General features: G+C 47.7%; 1 protein-coding gene across 1 annotated transcript in view; it reads left to right on the top strand.

Annotated features, from left to right (window-relative positions):
• Positions 1 to 20569, top strand: part of LOC137341415 (transient receptor potential cation channel subfamily V member 6-like) — a 79203-nt gene that overhangs the window by 42621 nt on the left and 16013 nt on the right. The window contains exons 10-11 of the mRNA XM_068004527.1: positions 17688 to 17764; positions 18755 to 18920. Coding sequence (XP_067860628.1) covers positions 17688 to 17764; positions 18755 to 18920 — 243 coding nt within the window. The remainder of the gene's footprint in view (positions 1 to 17687; positions 17765 to 18754; positions 18921 to 20569) is intronic.

The raw sequence follows: 20569 nt of genomic DNA, 5'->3' as shown, positions 1-20569 counted from the left end.
GGTGTTTGATTCCTCTCCCAGTTGGTCTTTGATTCCTCTCCCAGTTGGTCTTTGATTCCTCTCCCTGTTGGTGTTTGATTCCTGTCCCAGTTGGTGTTTGATTCCTGTCCCAGTTGGTGTTTGATTCCTGTCCCAGTTGGTGTTTGATACCTGCCCCTGTTGGTGTTTGATACCTGCCCCTGTTGGTGTTTGATTCCTGTCCCTGTTGGTGTTTGATTCCTCTCCCAGTTGGTGTTTGATTCCTGTCCCAGTTGGTGTTTGATTTCTGCCCCTGTTGGTGTTTGACTCCTCTCCCTGTTGGTGTTTGACTCCTCTCCCTGTTGGTGTTTGATTCCTGTCCCAGTTGGTGTTTGATTCCTGCCCCTGTTGGTGTTTGATTCCTCTCCCTGTTGGTGTTTGATTCCTGTCCCAGTTGGTGTTTGATTCCTGTCCCAGTTGGTGTTTGATTCCTGTCCCAGTTGGTGTTTGATTCCTCTCCCTGTTGGTGTTTGATTCCTGCCCCTGTTGGTGTTTGATTCCTCTCCCTGTTGGTGTTTGATTCCTGTCCCTGTTGGTGTTTGATTCCTCTCCCAGTTGGTCTTTGATTCCTCTCCCTGTTGGTGTTTGATTCCTGCCCCTGTTGGTGTTTGATTCCTGTCCCTGTTGGTGTTTGATTCCTGCCCCTGTTGGTGTTTGATTCCTGCCCCTGTTGGTGTTTGATTCCTGCCCCTGTTGGTGTTTGATTCCTGTCCCTGTTGGTGTTTGTTTCCTCTCCCTGTTGGTGTTTGATTCCTGTCCCAGTTGGTGTTTGATTCCTGCCCCTGTTGGTGTTTGATTCCTGCCCCTGTTGGTGTTTGATTCCTGTCCTGTTGGTGTTTGTTTCCTCTCCCTGTTGGTGTTTGATTCCTCTCCCTGTTGGTGTTTGATTCCTCTCTCTGTTGGTGTTTGATTCCTGCCCCTGTTGGTGTTTGATTCCTCTCCCAGTTGGTCTTTGATTCCTGTCCCTGTTGGTGTTTGATTCCTCTCCCTGTTGGTGTTTGATTCCTGTCCCTGTTGGTGTTTGATTCCTGCCCCTGTTGGTGTTTGATTCCTGCCCCTGTTGGTGTTTGATTCCTCTCCCTGTTGGTGTTTGATTCCTGTCCCTGTTGGTGTTTGATTCCTGTCCCAGTTGGTGTTTGATTCCTGTCCCAGTTGGTGTTTGATTCCTCTCCCTGTTGGTGTTTGATTCCTGTCCCCGTTGGTGTTTGATTCCTGCCCCTCTTGGTGTTTGATTCCTGCCCATGTTGGTGTTTGATTCCTCTCCCTGTTGGTGTTTGATTCCTCTCCCTGTTGGTGTTTGATTCCTGTCCCCGTTGGTGTTTGATTCCTCTCTCTGTTGGTGTTTGATTCCTCTCTCTGTTGGTGTTTGATTCCTGTCCCTGTTGTTGTTTGATTCCTCTCTCTGTTGGTGTTTAATTCCTGTACCTGTTGGTGTTTGATTCCTCTCTCTGTTGGTGTTTGATTCCTCTCTCTGTTGGTGTTTGATTCCTGCCCCTGTTGGTGTTTGATTCCTCTCCCTGTTGGTGTTTGATTCCTGTCCCTGTTGGTGTTTGATTCCTCTCCCTGTTGGTGTTTGATTCCTGTCCCTGTTGGTGTTTGATTCCTCTCCCTGTTGGTGTTTGATTCCTCTCTCTGTTGGTGTTTGATTCCTGTCCGTATTGGTGTTTGATTCCTCTCTCTGTTGGTGTTTGATTCCTCTCCCTGTTGGTGTTTGATTCCTCTCTCTGTTGGTGTTTGATTCCTCTCTCTGTTGGTGTTTGATTCCTCTCCCTGTTGGTGTTTGATTCCTCTCTCTGTTGGTGTTTGATTCCTCTCCCTGTTGGTGTTTGATTCCTCTCCCTGTTGGTGTTTGATTCCTGTCCCTGTTGTTGTTTGATTCCTCTCTCTGTTGGTGTTTGATTCCTCTCTCTGTTGGTGTTTGATTCCTGTCCCTGTTGTTGTTTGATTCCTCTCTCTGTTGGTGTTTAATTCCTGTACCTGTTGGTGTTTGATTCCTCTCTCTGTTGGTGTTTGATTCCTCTCTCTGTTGGTGTTTGATTCCTGCCCCTGTTGGTGTTTGATTCCTCTCCCTGTTGGTGTTTGATTCCTCTCTCTGTTGGTGTTTGATTCCTGTCCCTGTTGGTCTTTGATTCCTCTCCCTGTTGGTGTTTGATTCCTGTCCCAGTTGGTGTTTGATTCCTCTCCCTGTTGGTGTTTGATTCCTGTCCCTGTTGGTGTTTGATTCCTCTCCCTGTTGGTGTTTGATTCCTCTCCCTGTTGGTGTTTGATTCCTCTCTCTGTTGGTGTTTGATTCCTGTCCCTATTGGTGTTTGATTCCTCTCTCTGTTGGTGTTTGATTCCTCTCCCTGTTGGTGTTTGATTCCTCTCTCTGTTGGTGTTTGATTCCTCTCCCTATTGGTGTTTGATTCCTCTCTCTGTTGGTGTTTGATTCCTCTCCCTGTTGGTGTTTGATTCCTCTCTCTGTTGGTGTTTGATTCCTCTCCCTGTTGGTGTTTGATTCCTCTCTCTGTTGGTGTTTGATTGCTCTCCCTGTTGGTGTTTGATTCCTCTCCCATTTGGTGTTTGATTCCTGTCCCAGTTGGTGTTTGATTCCTCTCCCTGTTGGTGTTTGATTCCTCTCCCTGTTGGTGTTTGATTCCTCTCCCTGCTGGTGTTTGATTCCTGTCCCAGTTGGTGTTTGATTCCTCTCCCTGTTGGTGTTTGATTCCTCTCCCTGTTGGTGTTTCATTCCTCTCCCTGTTGGTGTTTGATTCCTGTCCCAGTTGGTGTTTCATTCCTGTCCCAGTTGGTGTTTGATTCCTGTCCCAGTTGGTGTTTCATTCCTCTCCCTGTTGGTGTTTGATTCCTGTCCCCGTTGGTGTTTCATTCCTCTCCCAGTTGGTGTTTGATTCCTCTCCCTGTTGGTGTTTGATTCCTCTCCCTGTTGGTGTTTGATTTCTCTCCCTGTTGGTGTTTGATTCCTCTCCCTGTTGGTGTTTGATTCCTGTCCCAGTTGGTGTTTCATTCCTCTCCCTGTTGGTGTTTGATTCCTGTCCCAGTTGGTGTTTCATTCCTCTCCCAGTTGGTGTTTGATTCCTCTCCCTGTTGGTGTTTGATTCCTGTCCCAGTTGGTGTTTGATTCCTCTCCCAGTTGGTGTTTGATTCCTGCCCCTGTTGGTGTTTGATTCCTCTCCCTGTTGGTGTTTGATTCCTCTCCCTGTTGGTGTTTGATTCCTGTCCCAGTTGGTGTTTGATTCCTCTCCCAGTTGGTGTTTGATTCCTGTCCCAGTTGGTGTTTGATTCCTCTCCCAGTTGGTGTTTGATTCCTGCCCCTGTTGGTGTTTGATTCCACTCCCTGTTGGTGTTTGATTCCTGCCCCTGTTGGTGTTTGATTCCACTCCCTGTTGGTGTTTGATTCCTGTCCCAGTTGGTGTTTGATTCCTCTCCCAGTTGGTGTTTGATTCCTGCCCCTGTTGGTGTTTGATTCCACTCCCTGTTGGTGTTTGATTCGTCTCCCTGTTGGTGTTTGATTCGTCTCCCTGTTGGTGTTTGATTTCTCTCCCAGTTGGTGTTTGATTTCTCTCCCTGTTGGTGTTTGATTCGTCTCCCTGTTGGTGTTTGATTCGTCTCCCTGTTGGTGTTTGATTCCTCTCCCTGTTGGTGTTTGATTCCTCTCCCTGTTGGTGTTTGATTTCTCTCCCAGTTGGTGTTTGATTCCTGTCCCAGTTGGTGTTTGATTCCTGCCCCTGTTGGTGTTTGATTCCTCTCCCTGTTGGTGTTTGATTCCTGCCCCTGTTGGTGTTTGATTCCTGCCCCTGTTGGTGTTTGATTCCTCTCCCAGTTGGTGTTTGATTCCTCTCCCTGTTGGTGTTTGATTCCAGTCCCAGTTGGTGTTTGATTCCTCTCCCTGTTGGTGTTTGATTCCTGTCCCAGTTGGTGTTTGATTCCTGCCCCTGTTGGTGTTTGATTCCTCTCCCAGTTGGTGTTTGATTCCTGTCCCAGTTGGTGTTTGATTCCTGCCCCAGTTGGTGTTTGATTCCTCTCCCTGTTGGTGTTTGATTCCTGTCCCAGTTGGTGTTTGATTCCTGCCCCTGTTGGTGTTTGATTCCTCTCCCTGTTGGTGTTTGATTCCTGTCCCAGTTGGTGTTTGATTCCTGCCCCTGTTGGTGTTTGATTCCTCTCCCAGTTGGTGTTTGATTCCTCTCCCTGTTGGTGTTTGATTCCAGTCCCAGTTGGTGTTTGATTCCTCTCCCTGTTGGTGTTTCATAACTCTCCCTGTTGGTGTTTCATTCCTCTCCCTGTTGGTGTTTGATTCCTGTCCCAGTTGGTGTTTGATTCCTCTCCCAGTTGGTGTTTGATTCCTCTCCCTGTTGGTGTTTGATTCCTGTCCCAGTTGGTGTTTGATTCCTCTCCCAGTTGGTGTTTGATTCCTGCCCCTGTTGGTGTTTGATTCCTCTCCCTGTTGGTGTTTGATTCCTCTCCCTGTTGGTGTTTGATTCCTGTCCCAGTTGGTGTTTGATTCCTCTCCCAGTTGGTGTTTGATTCCTGCCCCTGTTGGTGTTTGATTCCACTCCCTGTTGGTGTTTGATTCCTGCCCCTGTTGGTGTTTGATTCCTGCCCCTGTTGGTGTTTGATTCCTCTCCCTGTTGGTGTTTGATTCCTGCCCCTGTTGGTGTTTGATTCCTGCCCCTGTTGGTGTTTGATTCCTGCCCCTGTTGGTGTTTGATTCCTCTCCCAGTTGGTGTTTGATTCCTGCCCCTGTTGGTGTTTGATTCCACTCCCTGTTGGTGTTTGATTCCTGCCCCTGTTGGTGTTTGATTCCTGCCCCTGTTGGTGTTTGATTCCACTCCCTGTTGGTGTTTGATTCCTGTCCCAGTTGGTGTTTGATTCCTCTCCCAGTTGGTGTTTGATTCCTGCCCCTGTTGGTGTTTGATTCCACTCCCTGTTGGTGTTTGATTCCTGCCCCTGTTGGTGTTTGATTCCTGCCCCTGTTGGTGTTTGATTCCTCTCCCTGTTGGTGTTTGATTCCTGCCCCTGTTGGTGTTTGATTCCTGCCCCTGTTGGTGTTTGATTCCTCTCCCTGTTGGTGTTTGATTCCTCTCCCTGTTGGTGTTTGATTCCTGCCCCTGTTGGTGTTTGATTCCTCTCCCTGTTGGTGTTTGATTCCTCTCCCTGTTGGTGTTTGATTCCTCTCCCTGTTGGTGTTTGATTCCTCTCCCTGTTGGTGTTTGATTCCTCTCCCTGTTGGTGTTTGATTCCTCTCCCTGTTGGTGTTTGATTCCTCTCCCTGTTGGTGTTTGATTCCTCTCCCTGTTGGTGTTTGATTCCTCTCCCTGTTGGTGTTTGATTCGTCTCCCTGTTGGTGTTTGATTCCTCTCCCTGTTGGTGTTTGATTCCTCTCCCTGTTGGTGTTTGATTCGTCTCCCTGTTGGTGTTTGATTCCTCTCCCTGTTGGTGTTTGATTCCTGTCCCTGTTGGTGTTTGATTCGTCTCCCTGTTGGTGTTTGATTCCTGTCCCTGTTGGTGTTTGATTCCTGTCCCTGTTGGTGTTTGATTCGTCTCCCTGTTGGTGTTTGATTCGTCTCCCTGTTGGTGTTTGATTCGTCTCCCTGTTGGTGTTTGATTCGTCTCCCTGTTGGTGTTTGATTCCTCTCCCTGTTGGTGTTTGATTTCTCTCCCTGTTGGTGTTTGATTCCTCTCCCTGTTGGTGTTTGATTCCTCTCCCTGTTGGTGTTTGATTCGTCTCCCTGTTGGTGTTTGATTTCTCTCCCTGTTGGTGTTTGATTCCTCTCCCTGTTGGTGTTTGATTCCACTCCCTGTTGGTGTTTGATTCCTCTCCCTGTTGGTGTTTGATTTCTCTCCCTGTTGGTGTTTGATTCCTCTCCCTGTTGGTGTTTGATTCGTCTCCCTGTTGGTGTTTGATTTCTCTCCCTGTTGGTGTTTGATTCCTCTCCCTGTTGGTGTTTGATTCCACTCCCTGTTGGTGTTTGATTCCTCTCCCTGTTGGTGTTTGATTCGTCTCCCTGTTGGTGTTTGATTCGTCTCCCTGTTGGTGTTTGATTCGTCTCCCTGTTGGTGTTTGATTCCTCTATCTGTTGGTGTTTGATTCGTCTCCCTGTTGGTGTTTGATTTCTCTCCCTGTTGGTGTTTGATTCCTCTCCCTGTTGGTGTTTGATTCCTCTCTCTGTTGGTGTTTGATTCGTCTCCCTGTTGGTGTTTGATTTCTCTCCCTGTTGGTGTTTGATTCGTCTCCCAGTTGGTGTTTGATTTCTCTATCTGTTGGTGTTTGATTCCTCTCTCTGTTGGTGTTTGATTCGTCTCCCAGTTGGTGTTTGATTTCTCTATCTGTTGGTGTTTGATTCCTCTCCCTGTTGGTGTTTGATTCCTGTCCCTGTTGGTGTTTGATTCCTGCCCCTGTTGGTGTTTGATTCGTCTCCCTGTTGGTGTTTGATTCGTCTCCCTGTTGGTGTTTGATTCCTGTCCCTGTTGGTGTTTGATTCCTGCCCCTGTTGGTGTTTGATTCCTCTCCCATTTGGTGTTTGATTCCTGCCCCAGTTGGTGTTTGATTCCTCTCCCTGTTGGTGTTTGATTCCTGCCCCTGTTGGTGTTTGATTCCTCTCCCAGTTGGTGTTTGATTCCTGTCCCAGTTGGTGTTTGATTCCTGCCCCTGTTGGTGTTTGATTCCTCTCCCATTTGGTGTTTGATTCCTGCCCCAGTTGGTGTTTGATTCCTCTCCCTGTTGGTGTTTGATTCCTCTCCCAGTTGGTGTTTGATTCCTGTCCCAGTTGGTGTTTGATTCCTCTCCCTGTTGGTGTTTGATTCCTGTCCCTGTTGGTGTTTGATTCCTCTCCCTGTTGGTGTTTGATTCCTGCCCCTGTTGGTGTTTGATTCCTGTCCCTGTTGGTGTTTGATTCCTCTCCCTGTTGGTGTTTGATTCCTGTCCCAGTTGGTGTTTGATTCCTGCCCCTGTTGGTGTTTGATTCCTGCCCCTGTTGGTGTTTGATTCCTGTCCCTGTTGGTGTTTGATTCCTCTCCCATTTGGTGTTTGATTCCTGCCCCTGTTGGTGTTTGATTCCTCTCCCTGTTGGTGTTTGATTCCTCTCCCAGTTGGTGTTTGATTCCTGTCCCAGTTGGTGTTTGATTCCTCTCCCTGTTGGTGTTTGATTCCTGCCCCTGTTGGTGTTTGATTCCTCTCCCTGTTGGTGTTTGATTCCTGCCCCTGTTGGTGTTTGATTCCTGCCCCTGTTGGTGTTTGATTCCTGCCCCTGTTGGTGTTTGATTCCTGTCCCATTTGGTGTTTGATTCCTGCCCCTGTTGGTGTTTGATTCCTCTCCCTGTTGGTGTTTGATTCCTCTCCCTGTTGGTGTTTGATTCCAGTCCCAGTTGGTGTTTGATTCCTGCCCCTGTTGGTGTTTGATTCCTCTCCCAGTTGGTGTTTGATTCCTCTCCCAGTTGGTGTTTGATTCCTGCCCCTGTTGGTGTTTGATTCCTCTCCCTGTTGGTGTTTGATTCCAGTCCCAGTTGGTGTTTGATTCCTGCCCCTGTTGGTGTTTGATTCCTGCCCCTGTTGGTGTTTGATTCCTCTCCCTGTTGGTGTTTGATTCGTCTCCCTGTTGGTGTTTGATTCCAGTCCCAGTTGGTGTTTGATTCCTGCCCCTGTTGGTGTTTGATTCCTCTCCCAGTTGGTGTTTGATTCCTCTCCCTGTTGGTGTTTGATTCATCTCCCTGTTGGTGTTTGATTCCTCTCCCAGTTGGTGTTTGATTCCTCTCCCAGTTGGTGTTTGATTCCTCTCCCTGTTGGTGTTTGATTCCTGCCCCTGTTGGTGTTTGATTCCTCTCCCTGTTGGTGTTTGATTCCTCTCCCTGTTGGTGTTTGATTCCTGTCCCTGTTGGTGTTTGATTCCTCTCCCTGTTGGTGTTTGATTCCTGTCCCAGTTGGTGTTTGATTCCTCTCCCTGTTGGTGTTTGATTCCTGTTCCAGTTGGTGTTTGATTTCTCTCCCTGTTGGTGTTTGATTCGTCTCCCTGTTGGTGTTTGATTCGTCTCCCTGTTGGTGTTTGATTCCTCTCCCTGTTGGTGTTTGATTCCTACCCCTGTTGGTGTTTGATTCCTCTCCCAGTTGGTGTTTGATTCCTCTCCCTGTTGGTGTTTGATTCCTGTTCCAGTTGGTGTTTGATTTCTCTCCCTGTTGGTGTTTGATTCGTCTCCCTGTTGGTGTTTGATTCGTCTCCCTGTTGGTGTTTGATTCCTCTCCCTGTTGGTGTTTGATTCCTACCCCTGTTGGTGTTTGATTCCTCTCCCAGTTGGTGTTTGATTCCTCTCCCTGTTGGTGTTTGATTCCTCTCCCTGTTGGTGTTTGATTCCAGTCCCAGTTGGTGTTTGATTCCTGCCCCTGTTGGTGTTTGATTCCTCTCCCAGTTGGTGTTTGATTCCTCTCCCAGTTGGTGTTTGATTCCTGCCCCTGTTGGTGTTTGATTCCTCTCCCTGTTGGTGTTTGATTCCAGTCCCAGTTGGTGTTTGATTCCTGCCCCTGTTGGTGTTTGATTCCTCTCCCTGTTGGTGTTTGATTCGTCTCCCTGTTGGTGTTTGATTCCTGTCCCAGTTGGTGTTTGATTCCTCTCCCTGTTGGTGTTTGATTCCTGCCCCTGTTGGTGTTTGATTCCTCTCCCTGTTGGTGTTTGATTCCAGTCCCAGTTGGTGTTTGATTCCTGCCCCTGTTGGTGTTTGATTCCTCTCCCAGTTGGTGTTTGATTCCTCTCCCTGTTGGTGTTTGATTCCTGTCCCAGTTGGTGTTTGATTCCTCTCCCTGTTGGTGTTTGATTCCTGTTCCAGTTGGTGTTTGATTGCTGTCCAAGTTGGTGTTTGATTCCTCTCCCTGTTGGTGTTTGATTCCTGTCCCAGTTGGTGTTTGATTCCTGTCCCAGTTGGTGTTTGATTCCTCTCCCTGTTGGTGTTTGATTCCTGTCCCAGTTGGTGTTTGATTCCTGTCCCTGTTGGTGTTTGATTCCTCTCTCTGTTGGTGTTTGATTCCTCTCCCAGTTGGTGTTTGATTCCTCTCCCAGTTGGTGTTTGATTCCTGACCCAGTTGGTGTTTGATTCCTCTCCCTGTTGGTGTATGATTCCTGCCCCTGTTGGTGTTTGATTCCTATCCCAGTTGGTGTTTGATTCCTGTCCCAGTTGGTGTTTGATTCCTCTCCCTGTTGGTGTTGGATTCCTGCCCCTGTTGGTGTTTGATTCCTGTCCCTGTTGGTGTTTGATTCCTGTCCCTGTTGGTGTTTGATTCCAGTCCCAGTAGGTGTTTGATTCCTGTCCCAGTTGGTGTTTGATTCCTGCCCCTGTTGGTGTTTGATTCCTCTCCCAGTTGGTGTTTGATTCCTCTCCCTGTTGGTGTTTGATTCCTGTCCCAGTTGGTGTTTGATTCCTCTCCCAGTTGGTGTTTGATTCCTCTCCCAGTTGGTGTTTGATTCCTTTCCCAGTTGGTGTTTGATTCCTGTCCCAGTTGGTGTTTGATTCCTGTCCCAGTTGGTGTTTGATTCCTCTCCCAGTTGGTGTTTGATTCCTCTCCCAGTTGGTGTTTGATTCCTCTCCCAGTTGGTGTTTGATTCCTGTCCCAGTTGGTGTTTGATTCCTGTCCCAGTTGGTGTTTGATTCCTGCCCCTGTTGGTGTTTGATTCCTGCCCCTGTTGGTGTTTGATTCCTGCCCCTGTTGGTGTTTGATTCCTCTCCCTGTTGGTGTTTGATTCCTCTCCCAGTTGGTGTTTGATTCCTCTCCCTGTTGGTGTTTGATTCCTGTCCCTGTTGGTGTTTGATTCCTCTCCCAGTTGGTCTTTGATTCCTCTCCCTGTTGGTGTTTGATTCCTGTCCCTGTTGGTCTTTGATTCCTGCCCCTGTTGGTGTTTGATTCCTGCCCCTGTTGGTGTTTGATTCCTGTCCCAGTTGGTGTTTGATTCCTGTCCCAGTTGGTGTTTGATTCCTCTCCCTGTTGGTGTTTGATTCCTGTCCCAGTTGGTGTTTGATTCCTCTCCCAGTTGGTGTTTGATTCCTCTCCCAGTTGGTGTTTGATTCCTGTCCCAGTTGGTGTTTGATTCCTGTCCCAGTTGGTGTTTGATTCCTGCCCCTGTTGGTGTTTGATTCCTGTACCTGTTGGTGTTTGATTCCTGTTCCTGTTGGTGTTTGATTCCTCTCCCAGTTGGTGTTTGATTCCTCTCCCTGTTGGTGTTTGATTCCTGTTCCTGTTGGTGTTTGATTCCTGCCCCTGTTGGTGTTTGATTCCTCTCTGTTGGTGTTTGATTCCTGTACCTGTTGGTGTTTGATTCCTCTCTCTGTTGGTGTTTGATTCCTCTCTCTGTTGGTGTTTGATTCCTCTCCCTGTTGGTGTTTGATTCCTGTCCCTGTTGCGTTTGATTCCTCTCCCAGTTGGTCTTTGATTCCTCTCCCTGTTGGTGTTTGATTCCTGCCCCTGTTGGTGTTTGATTCCTGCCCCTGTTGCTGTTTGATTCCTGCCCCTGTTGCTGTTTGATTCCTGCCCCTGTTGGTGTTTGATTCCTCTCCCTGTTGGTGTTTGATTCCTGCCCCTGTTGGTGTTTGATTCCTGCCCCTGTTGGTGTTTGATTCCTGCCCCTGTTGGTGATTGATTCCTGCCCCTGTTGGTGTTTGATTCCTCTCCCTGTTGGTGTTTGATTCCTGTCCCTGTTGGTTTTTGATTCCTCTCCCTGTTGGTGTTTGATTCCTGCCCCTGTTGGTGTTTGATTCCTCTCCCTGTTGGTGTTTGATTCCTCTCCCTGTTGGTGTTTGATTCCTGTCCCAGTTGGTGTTTGATTCCTCTCCCTGTTGGTGTTTGATTCCTGCCCCTCTTGGTGTTTGATTCCTCTCCCTGTTGGTGTTTGATTCCTGCCCCTCTTGGTGTTTGATTCCTGCCCCTGTTGGTGTTTGATTCCTGTCCCTGTTGGTGTTTGATTCCTGTCCCAGTTGGTGTTTGATTCCTGTCCCAGTTGGTGTTTGATTCCTGTCCCAGTTGGTGTTTGATTCCTGTCCCAGTTGGTGTTTGATTCCTGTCCCAGTTGGTGTTTGATTCCTGTCCCAGTTGGTGTTTGATACCTGCCCCTGTTGGTGTTTGATTCCTCTCCCAGTTGGTGTTTGATTGCTGTCCCAGTTGGTGTTTGATTCCTGCCCCTGTTGGTGTTTGACTCCTCTCCCTGTTGGTGTTTGACTCCTCTCCCTGTTGGTGTTTGATTCCTGTCCCAGTTGGTGTTTGATTCCTGCCCCTGTTGGTGTTTGATTCCTCTCCCTGTTGGTGTTTGATTCCTCTCCCTGTTGGTGTTTGATTCCTCTCCCTGTTGGTGTTTGATTCCTGTCCCTGTTGGTGTTTGATTCCTCTCCCAGTTGGTCTTTGATTCCTCTCCCTGTTGGTGTTTGATTCCTGTCCCAGTTGGTGTTTGATTCCTGTCCCAGTTGGTGTTTGATTCCTGTCCCAGTTGGTGTTTGATACCTGCCCCTGTTGGTGTTTGATTCCTGTCCCTGTTGGTGTTTGATTCCTCTCCCAGTTGGTGTTTGATTCCTGTCCCAGTTGGTGTTTGATTTCTGCCCCTGTTGGTGTTTGACTCCTCTCCCTGTTGGTGTTTGACTCCTCTCCCTGTTGGTGTTTGATTCCTGTCCCAGTTGGTGTTTGATTCCTGCCCCTGTTGGTGTTTGATTCCTCTCCCTGTTGGTGTTTGATTCCTCTCCCTGTTGGTGTTTGATTCCTGTCCCTGTTGGTGTTTGATTCCTGTCCCAGTTGGTGTTTGATTCCTCTCACTTTTGGTGTTTGTTTCCTGTCCCAGTTGGTGTTTGATTCCTCTCCCTGTTGGTGTTTGATTCCTGCCCCTGTTGGTGTTTGATTCCTCTCCCTGTTGGTGTTTGATTCCTGTCCCAGTTGGTGTTTGATTCCTGTCCCAGTTGGTGTTTGATTCCTGCCCCTGTTGGTGTTTGATTCCTGTCCCTGTTGGTGTTTGATTGCTCTCCCAGTTGGTGTTTGATTCCTGTCCCAGTTGGTGTTTGATTCCTGTCCCAGTTGGTGTTTGATTCCTGTCCCAGTTGGTGTTTGATTCCTGTCCCAGTTGGTGTTTGATTCCTGTCCCAGTTGGTGTTTGATTCCTGTCCCAGTTGGTGTTTGATTCCTCTCCCTGTTGGTGTTTGATTCCTGCCCCTGTTGGTGTTTGATTCCTCTCCCTGTTGGTGTTTGATTCCTGTCCCTGTTGGTGTTTGATTCCTCTCCCAGTTGGTCTTTGATTCCTCTCCCTGTTGGTGTTTGATTCCTGCCCCTGTTGGTGTTTGATTCCTGTCCCTGTTGGTGTTTGATTCCTGCCCCTGTTGGTGTTTGATTCCTGCCCCTGTTGGTGTTTGATTCCTGCCCCTGTTGGTGTTTGATTCCTGTCCCTGTTGGTGTTTGTTTCCTCTCCCTGTTGGTGTTTGATTCCTGTCCCAGTTGGTGTTTGATTCCTGCCCCTGTTGGTGTTTGATTCCTGCCCCTGTTGGTGTTTGATTCCTGTCCCTGTTGGTGTTTGATTCCTGTCCTGTTGGTGTTTGTTTCCTCTCCCTGTTGGTGTTTGATTCCTCTCCCTGTTGGTGTTTGATTCCTCTCTCTGTTGGTGTTTGATTCCTGCCCCTGTTGGTGTTTGATTCCTCTCCCAGTTGGTCTTTGATTCCTGTCCCTGTTGGTGTTTGATTCCTCTCCCTGTTGGTGTTTGATTCCTGTCCCTGTTGGTGTTTGATTCCTGCCCCTGTTGGTGTTTGATTCCTGCCCCTGTTGGTGTTTGATTCCTGCCCCTGTTGGTGTTTGATTCCTGCCCCTGTTGGTGTTTGATTCCTCTCCCTGTTGGTGTTTGATTCCTGTCCCAGTTGGTGTTTGATTCCTCTCCCTGTTGGTGTTTGATTCCTGTCCCCGTTGGTGTTTGATTCCTGCCCCTCTTGGTGTTTGATTCCTGCCCATGTTGGTGTTTGATTCCTCTCCCTGTTGGTGTTTGATTCCTCTCCCTGTTGGTGTTTGATTCCTGTCCCCGTTGGTGTTTGATTCCTGCCCCTCTTGGTGTTTGATTCCTGCCCATGTTGGTGTTTGATTCCTCTCCCTGTTGGTGTTTGATTCCTGTCCCAGTTGGTGTTTGATTCCTGTCCCAGTTGGTGTTTGATTCCTCTCCCTGTTGGTGTTTGATTCCTCTCCCTGTTGGTGTTTGATTCCTGCCCCTGTTGGTGTTTGATTCCTGTCCCAGTTGGTGTTTGATTCCTCTCCCTATTGGTGTTTGATTCCTCTCCCAGTTGGTCTTTGATTCCTCTCTCTGTTGGTGTTTGATTCCTGCCCCTGTTGGTGTTTGATTCCTGTCCCAGTTGGTGTTTGATTCCTGCACCTGTTGGTGTTTGATTCCTCTCTCTGTTGGTGTTTGATTCCTCTCTCTGTTGGTGTTTGATTCCTCTCTCTGTTGGTGTTTGATTCCTCTCTCTGTTGGTGTTTGATTCCTCTATCTGTTGGTGTTTGATTCCTCTCTCTGTTGGTGTTTGATTCCTCTCTCTGTTGGTGTTTGATTCCTGTCCCTGTTGGTGTTTGATTCCTCTCTCTGTTGCTGTTTGATTCCTGTCCCTGTTGGTGTTTGATTCCTCTCTCTGTTGGTGTTTGATTCCTCTCCCTGTTGGTGTTTGATTCCTCTCCCTGTTGGTGTTTGATTCCTCTCTCTGTTGGTGTTTGATTCCTCTCCCTATTGGTGTTTGATTCCTCTCTCTGTTGGTGTTTGATTCCTGTCCCTGTTGGTGTTTGATTCCTCTCTCTGTTGGTGTTTGATTCCTCTCCCTATTGGTGTTTGATTCCTCTCTCTGTTGGTGTTTGATTCCTGTCCCTGTTGGTGTTTGATTCCTCTCTCTGTTGCTGTTTGATTCCTGTCCCTGTTGGTGTTTGATTCCTCTCTCTGTTGGTGTTTGATTCCTCTCTCTGTTGGTGTTTGATTCCTGTCCCTGTTGGTGTTTGATTCCTCTCCCTGTTGGTGTTTGATTCCTCTCTCTGTTGGTGTTTGATTCCTCTCCCTGTTGGTGTTTGATTCCTCTCCCTGTTGGTGTTTGATTCCTCTCTCTGTTGGTGTTTGATTCCTCTCTCTGTTGGTGTTTGATTCCTGTCCCTGTTGGTGTTTGATTCCTCTCCCTGTTGGTGTTTGATTCCTCTCTCTGTTGGTGTTTGATTCCTCTCCCTGTTGGTGTTTGATTCCTCTCCCTGTTGGTGTTTGATTCCTCTCCCAGTTGGTGTTTGATTCCTCTCCCTGTTGGTGTTTGATTCCTCTCCCTGTTGGTGTTTGATTCCTGTCCCAGTTGGTGTTTGATTCCTGCCCCTGTTGGTGTTTGATTCCTCTCCCTGTTGGTGTTTGATTCCTCTCCCTGTTGGTGTTTGATTCCTCTCCCAGTTGGTGTTTGATTCCTCTCCCTGTTGGTGTTTGATTCCTCTCCCAGTTGGTGTTTGATTCCTCTCCCTGTTGGTGTTTGATTCCAGTCCCAGTTGGTGTTTGATTCCTCTCCCTGTTGGTGTTTCATAACTCTCCCTGTTGGTGTTTCATTCCTCTCCCTGTTGGTGTTTGATTCCTGTCCCAGTTGGTGTTTCATTCCTCTCCCAGTTGGTGTTTGATTCCTCTCCCTGTTGGTGTTTGATTCCTGTCCCAGTTGGTGTTTGATTCCTCTCCCAGTTGGTGTTTGATTCCTGCCCCTGTTGGTGTTTGATTCCTCTCCCTGTTGGTGTTTGATTCCTCTCCCTGTTGGTGTTTGATTCCTGTCCCAGTTGGTGTTTGATTCCTCTCCCAGTTGGTGTTTGATTCCTGTCCCAGTTGGTGTTTGATTCCTCTCCCAGTTGGTGTTTGATTCCTGCCCCTGTTGGTGTTTGATTCCACTCCCTGTTGGTGTTTGATTCCTGCCCCTGTTGGTGTTTGATTCCACTCCCTGTTGGTGTTTGATTCCTGTCCCAGTTGGTGTTTGATTCCTCTCCCAGTTGGTGTTTGATTCCTCTCCCTGTTGGTGTTTGATTCCTGTTCCTGTTGATGTTTGATTCCTCTCCCTGTTGGTGTTTGATTCCTCTCTCTGTTGGTGTTTGATTCCTCTCTCTGTTGGTGTTTGATTCCTGTCCCTGTTGGTGTTTGATTCCTCTCCCTGTTGGTGTTTGATTCCTCTCCCTGTTGGTGTTTGATTCCTCTCCCTGTTGGTGTTTGATTCCTCTCCCTGTTGGTGTTTGATTCCTGTCCCTGTTGGTGTTTGATTCCTCTCTCTGTTGGTGTTTGATTCCTCTCCCTGTTGGTGTTTGATTCCTGTCCCTGTTGGTGTTTGATTCCTCTCTCTGTTGGTGTTTGATTCCTCTCTCTGTTGGTGTTTGATTCCTGCCCCTGTTGGTGTTTGATTCCTCTCCCTGTTGGTGTTTGATTCCTGTCCCTGTTGGTGTTTGATTCCTCTCCCAGTTGGTCTTTGATTCCTCTCCCTGTTGGTGTTTGATTCCTGTCCCTGTTGGTGTTTGATTCCTGCCCCTGTTGGTGTTTGATTCCTGCCCCTGTTGGTGTTTGATTCCTGTCCCTGTTGGTGTTTGATTCCTGTCCCTGTTGGTGTTTGATTCCTCTCCCTGTTGGTGTTTGATTCCTGTCCCAGTTGGTGTTTGATTCCTCTCCCTGTTGGTGTTTGATTCCTCTCCCTGTTGGTGTTTGATTCCTGCCCCTCTTGGTGTTTGATTCCTCTCCCTGTTGGTGTTTGATTCCTGTCCCAGTTGGTGTTTGATTCCTGTCCCAGTTGGTGTTTGATTCCTGTCCCAGTTGGTGTTTGATTCCTGTCCCAGTTGGTGTTTGATACCTGCCCCTGTTGGTGTTTGATTCCTGTCCCTGTTGGTGTTTGATTCCTGTCCCAGTTGGTGTTTGATTCCTGTCCCAGTTGGTGTTTGATTCCTGCCCCTGTTGGTGTTTGACTCCTCTCCCTGTTGGTGTTTGATTCCTGTCCCAGTTGGTGTTTGATTCCTGCCCCTGTTGGTGTTTGATTCCTCTCTCTGTTGGTGTTTGATTCCTCTCTCTGTTGGTGTTTGATTCCTCTCTCTGTTGGTGTTTGATTCCTCTCTCTGTTGGTGTTTGATTCCTCTCTCTGTTGGTGTTTGATTCCTGCCCCTGTTGGTGTTTGATTCCTCTCCCTGTTGGTGTTTGATTCCTCTCCCAGTTGGTCTTTGATTCCTCTCCCTGTTTGTGTTTGATTCCTGCCCCTGTTGGTGTTTGATTCCTGTCCCTGTTGGTGTTTGATTCCTGCCCCTGTTGGTGTTTGATTCCTGCCCCTGTTGGTGTTTGATTCCTGTCCCTGTTGGTGTTTGATTCCTGTCCCTGTTGGTGTTTGATTCCTGCCCCTGTTGGTGTTTGATTCCTGCCCCTGTTGGTGTTTGATTCCTGCCCCTGTTGGTGTTTGATTCCTGTCCCTGTTGGTGTTTGATTCCTCTCCCTGTTGGTGTTTGATTCCTGTCCCAGTTGGTGTTTGATTCCTCTCCCTGTTGGTGTTTGATTCCTCTCCCTGTTGGTGTTTGATTCCTGTCCCAGTTGGTGTTTGATTCCTCTCCCTGTTGGTGTTTGATTCCTCTCTTGGTGTTTGATTCCTGCCCCTGTTGGTGTTTGATTCCTCTCCCTGTTGGTGTTTGATTCCTGTCCCTGTTGGTGTTTGATTCCTGTCCCAGTTGGTGTTTGATTCCTGTCCCAGTTGATGTTTGATTCCTGCCCCTGTTGGTGTTTGATTCCTGTCCCTGTTGGTGTTTGATTCCTGTCCCAGTTGGTGTTTGATTCCTGCCCCTGTTGGTGTTTGACTCCTCTCCCTGTTGGTGTTTGATTCCTGTCCCAGTTGGTGTTTGATTCCTCTCCCTGTTGGTGTTTGATTCCTCTCTCTGTTGGTGTTTGATTCCTGTCCCAGTTGGTGTTTGATTCCTGCCCCTGTTGGTGTTTGATTCCTCTCTCTGTTGGTATTTGATTCCTCTCTCTGTTGCTGTTTGATTCCTCTCTCTGTTGGTGTTTGATTCCTCTCTCTGTTGGTGTTTGATTCCTCTCTCTGTTGGTGTTTGATTCCTGCCCCTGTTGGTGTTTGATTCCTCTCCCTGTTGGTGTTTGATTCCTCTCTCTGTTGGTGTTTGATTCCTGTCCCTGTTGGTGTTTGATTCCTCTCTCTGTTGCTGTTTGATTCCTGTCCCTGTTGGTGTTTGATTCCTCTCTCTGTTGGTGTTTGATTCCTGTCCCTGTTGGTGTTTGATTCCTCTCCCTGTTGGTGTTTGATTCCTCTTTCTGTTGGTGTTTGATTCCTCTCCCTGTTGGTGTTTGATTCCTCTCCCTGTTGGTGTTTGATTCCTGTCCCAGTTGGTGTTTGATTCCTCTCCCTGTTGGTGTTTGATTCCTGTCCCTGTTGGTGTTTGATTCCTCTCCCTGTTGGTGTTTGATTCCTCTCCCTGTTGGTGTTTGAATCCTGTCCCTGTTGGTGTTTGATTCCTCTCCCTGTTGGTGTTTGATTCCTCTCCCTGTTGGTGTTTGATTCCTCTCCCTGTTGGTGTTTGATTCCTCTCCCTGTTGGTGTTTGATTCCTGCCCCAGTTGGTGTTTGATTCCTGCCCCTGCTGGTTTTTGATTTCTGCCCCTGCTGGTGTTTGATTCCTGCCCTCTTATTGTTGAACTAATTGTGCTTTCATCTTGATAGATTCACGATATATTGAGATACGGACCTAAGAAATACTTTGGAAAATCTGCCTTGGGGGGACCTTATCACGTCATCATGTGAGTTGGAGGAATGATCACAATTTGCAGCTCTGTTTCATGTTGTTGAAACGCCCACTGAATGAGCAGAGACTCAGTGAGCAGTGGGGAAGTGCGTCTGTATGTGGGATGTGTGTGTGGAGGGAGGGGAGGGGTGAATATGTTTGTGTGCTGGGGTTTGGGGTATGTGTTTGGGAGGAATTAGGTCGATGCATGTGAACAATCATGCGTGAGGGGTGAGGCCAGATACGTGTGTGTGTGGGAGGTGGTATTTCTGGGTATGTAAATATTTTCAACAGTGTGAGAAATGTTTGTGTGTCACACTGGTACCAGCTCTCTGTCCGATTATACTGGCTTATTCTCCAGAGGTGGTGTCAGAGCTGACACGGTCCCGTACTGTGACTGGGCTCCCACTGCCGTGATGCTAAGCTCGTCAGTGTGTGTTAATCTGAGATATTTTATCACTCTCATGGCTGTGTGACTGAGTGAATGACAATTTCTGCAATTTATGTAAATCACAGCTTTTAAATATCACACCGTTTTGGAATGTTTTATTGAAGTTATCTTGTTTTGTGTTTCTTGCTACCTCTCTGTCTGTGTGTCTACTGTCCTCTATCTATTCTTAACTTCCTTTTCTCGACGATTCTCCATCTCTCTTTCACATTCTTTTTTCTCTATCATTCTCTTTACATTGTATTTTCCGTCCTGCTCTCTCTGTTTATCACCTTTTGTGTTGGGTTTTCCTCTTTCACTTTTTCTTTCCGTCTCTTGTTTTCTCACCCTTGGTTTATTGCACTGCTTCTTCCCCCTTTCTCTGCCTCTCACTATCTTTCGATTTCTCGCTCTACCTTATCGCTTCACCTGTTTTCATTGTGTCTCTCATTCTCTTTTGCTGTGTCTTTTTCCTAATGTCACTCCCTCCTCTTTCTCTTCTGTCCTCTCTATTTCCCCTTTGTCCTAAGTCTCTCTCTTGTTTCTGTGTCCTTCCCTCCCCTCCCTCCCCTCCCTCAGCATCTGCTATGGGGTCCTAGTGTTGGCCGTCCTAGTGTTGCGACTGATGTCTATGCCTGGTGAGACAATCCCCATGTCCTTTGCCCTCATCCTTGCCTGGTGCAACCTCATGTACTTTGCTCGAGGCTTCCGCCTGCTCGGACCGTTCACCATTATGATCCAGAAGGTAAATATTTAATGGCAAAAGACTTATAGCTGTACAAATCAGATAAATGGTTTGCACTGAAATAAATCCAAGAGCTGATTCTATCAAGAGAACCATGTAGAGTCAATATATAACAGGGCTAAGTAATGATTTAAATCAAATCAAACAGGTCATTTGTTAATTGAACAAATTAGACAAAGCATTGGAAGTCATGGAGCCATAGAAGTTTACAGCAAAATAGGAGGCCATTCGGCCCATTGTGTCTGTGCTGGTTCTTTGCTGGAGCAACCCAAAACTAATCCCATTACCCCACTCTCTCCACTTTATCCTTGATCTTCCTCTGCTTCAAATATTTATACATAGCATAGTGGTTATGTTACTGGGCTAGTAATCCAGAGGCCTGGACTAAAATCCAGAGTCATGAGTTCAAATCCCGCCACGGCAGCTGGCGAATTTAAATTCAATTAATTAATTAAATTCAATTAATTAAATAAAAATCTGGAATTAAAATACTAGTATCAGTAATGATGGCCATGAAACTACCGGATTGTCGTAAAAACCCATCTGGTTCACTAATGTCCTTTAGGGAAGGAAGCCTGCCGCCCTTACCCGGTCTGGCCTATATGTGACTCCAGACCCACAGCAATGTGGTTGATTCTTAATTGCCCTCTGAAATGGCCTAGCAAGCCACTCAGTTGTAAAATCTCGCTACGAAAAGTCATAATAAGAATAAAACCGGACGGACCACCCGGCATCGGACCACTAGGCACCGGACACGACAACGGCAAAACACCAAGCCCAGTCGACCCTGCAAGATCCTCCTTACTAACATCTGGGGACTTGTGCCAAAATTGGGAGAGCTGTCCCACAGACTAGTCAAGCAACAGCCTGACATAGCCATACTCACAGAATCATATCTTTCAGCCAACGTCCCAGACTCTTCCATCACCATCCCTGGGTATGTTCTGTCCCACCGGCAGGACAGACCCACCAGAGGTGGCGGTACAGTGATATACAGTCAGGAGGGAGTGACCCTGGGAGTCCTCAACATTGACTCTGGACCCCATGAAATCTCATGGCATCAGGTCAAACATGGGCAAGGAAACCTCCTGCTGATTACCACCTACCGTCCTCCCTCAGCTGATGAATCAGTCCTCCTCCATGTTGAACACCACTTGGAGGAAGCACTGCGGGTAGCAAGGGCACAAAATATACTCTGGGTGGGGGACTTCAATGTCCATCACCAAGAGTGGCTCGGTAGCACCACTACTGACCGAGCTGGCCGAGTCCTGAAGGACATAGCTGCCAGACTGGGCCTGCGGCAGGTGGTGAGCGAACCAACACGAGGGAAAAACTTACTTGACCTCGTCCTCACCAATCTACCTGTCGCAAATGCATCTGTCCATGACAGTATTGGTAGGAGTGACCACCGCACAGTCCTCGTGGAGATGAAATCCCGTCTTCGCACTGAGGACACCATCCAACGTGTTGTGTGGCATTATCACCATGCTAAATGGGATAGATTCAGAACAGATCTAGCAGCTCAAAACTGGGCATCCATGAGGCGCTGTGGGCCATCAGCAGCAGCAGAATTGTATTCCAGCACAATCTGTAACCTCATGGCCCGGCATATTCCTCACTCTACCATTACCAACAAGCCAGGGGATCAA

The sequence above is a fragment of the Heptranchias perlo genome, chromosome 23 (genome assembly GCF_035084215.1).
Source record: "Heptranchias perlo isolate sHepPer1 chromosome 23, sHepPer1.hap1, whole genome shotgun sequence".
NCBI classification, from domain to species: domain Eukaryota; kingdom Metazoa; phylum Chordata; class Chondrichthyes; order Hexanchiformes; family Hexanchidae; genus Heptranchias; species Heptranchias perlo.
Note: the sequence above shows the minus strand (reverse complement) of the source record. Positions and strands in the feature narration are given on the sequence as shown.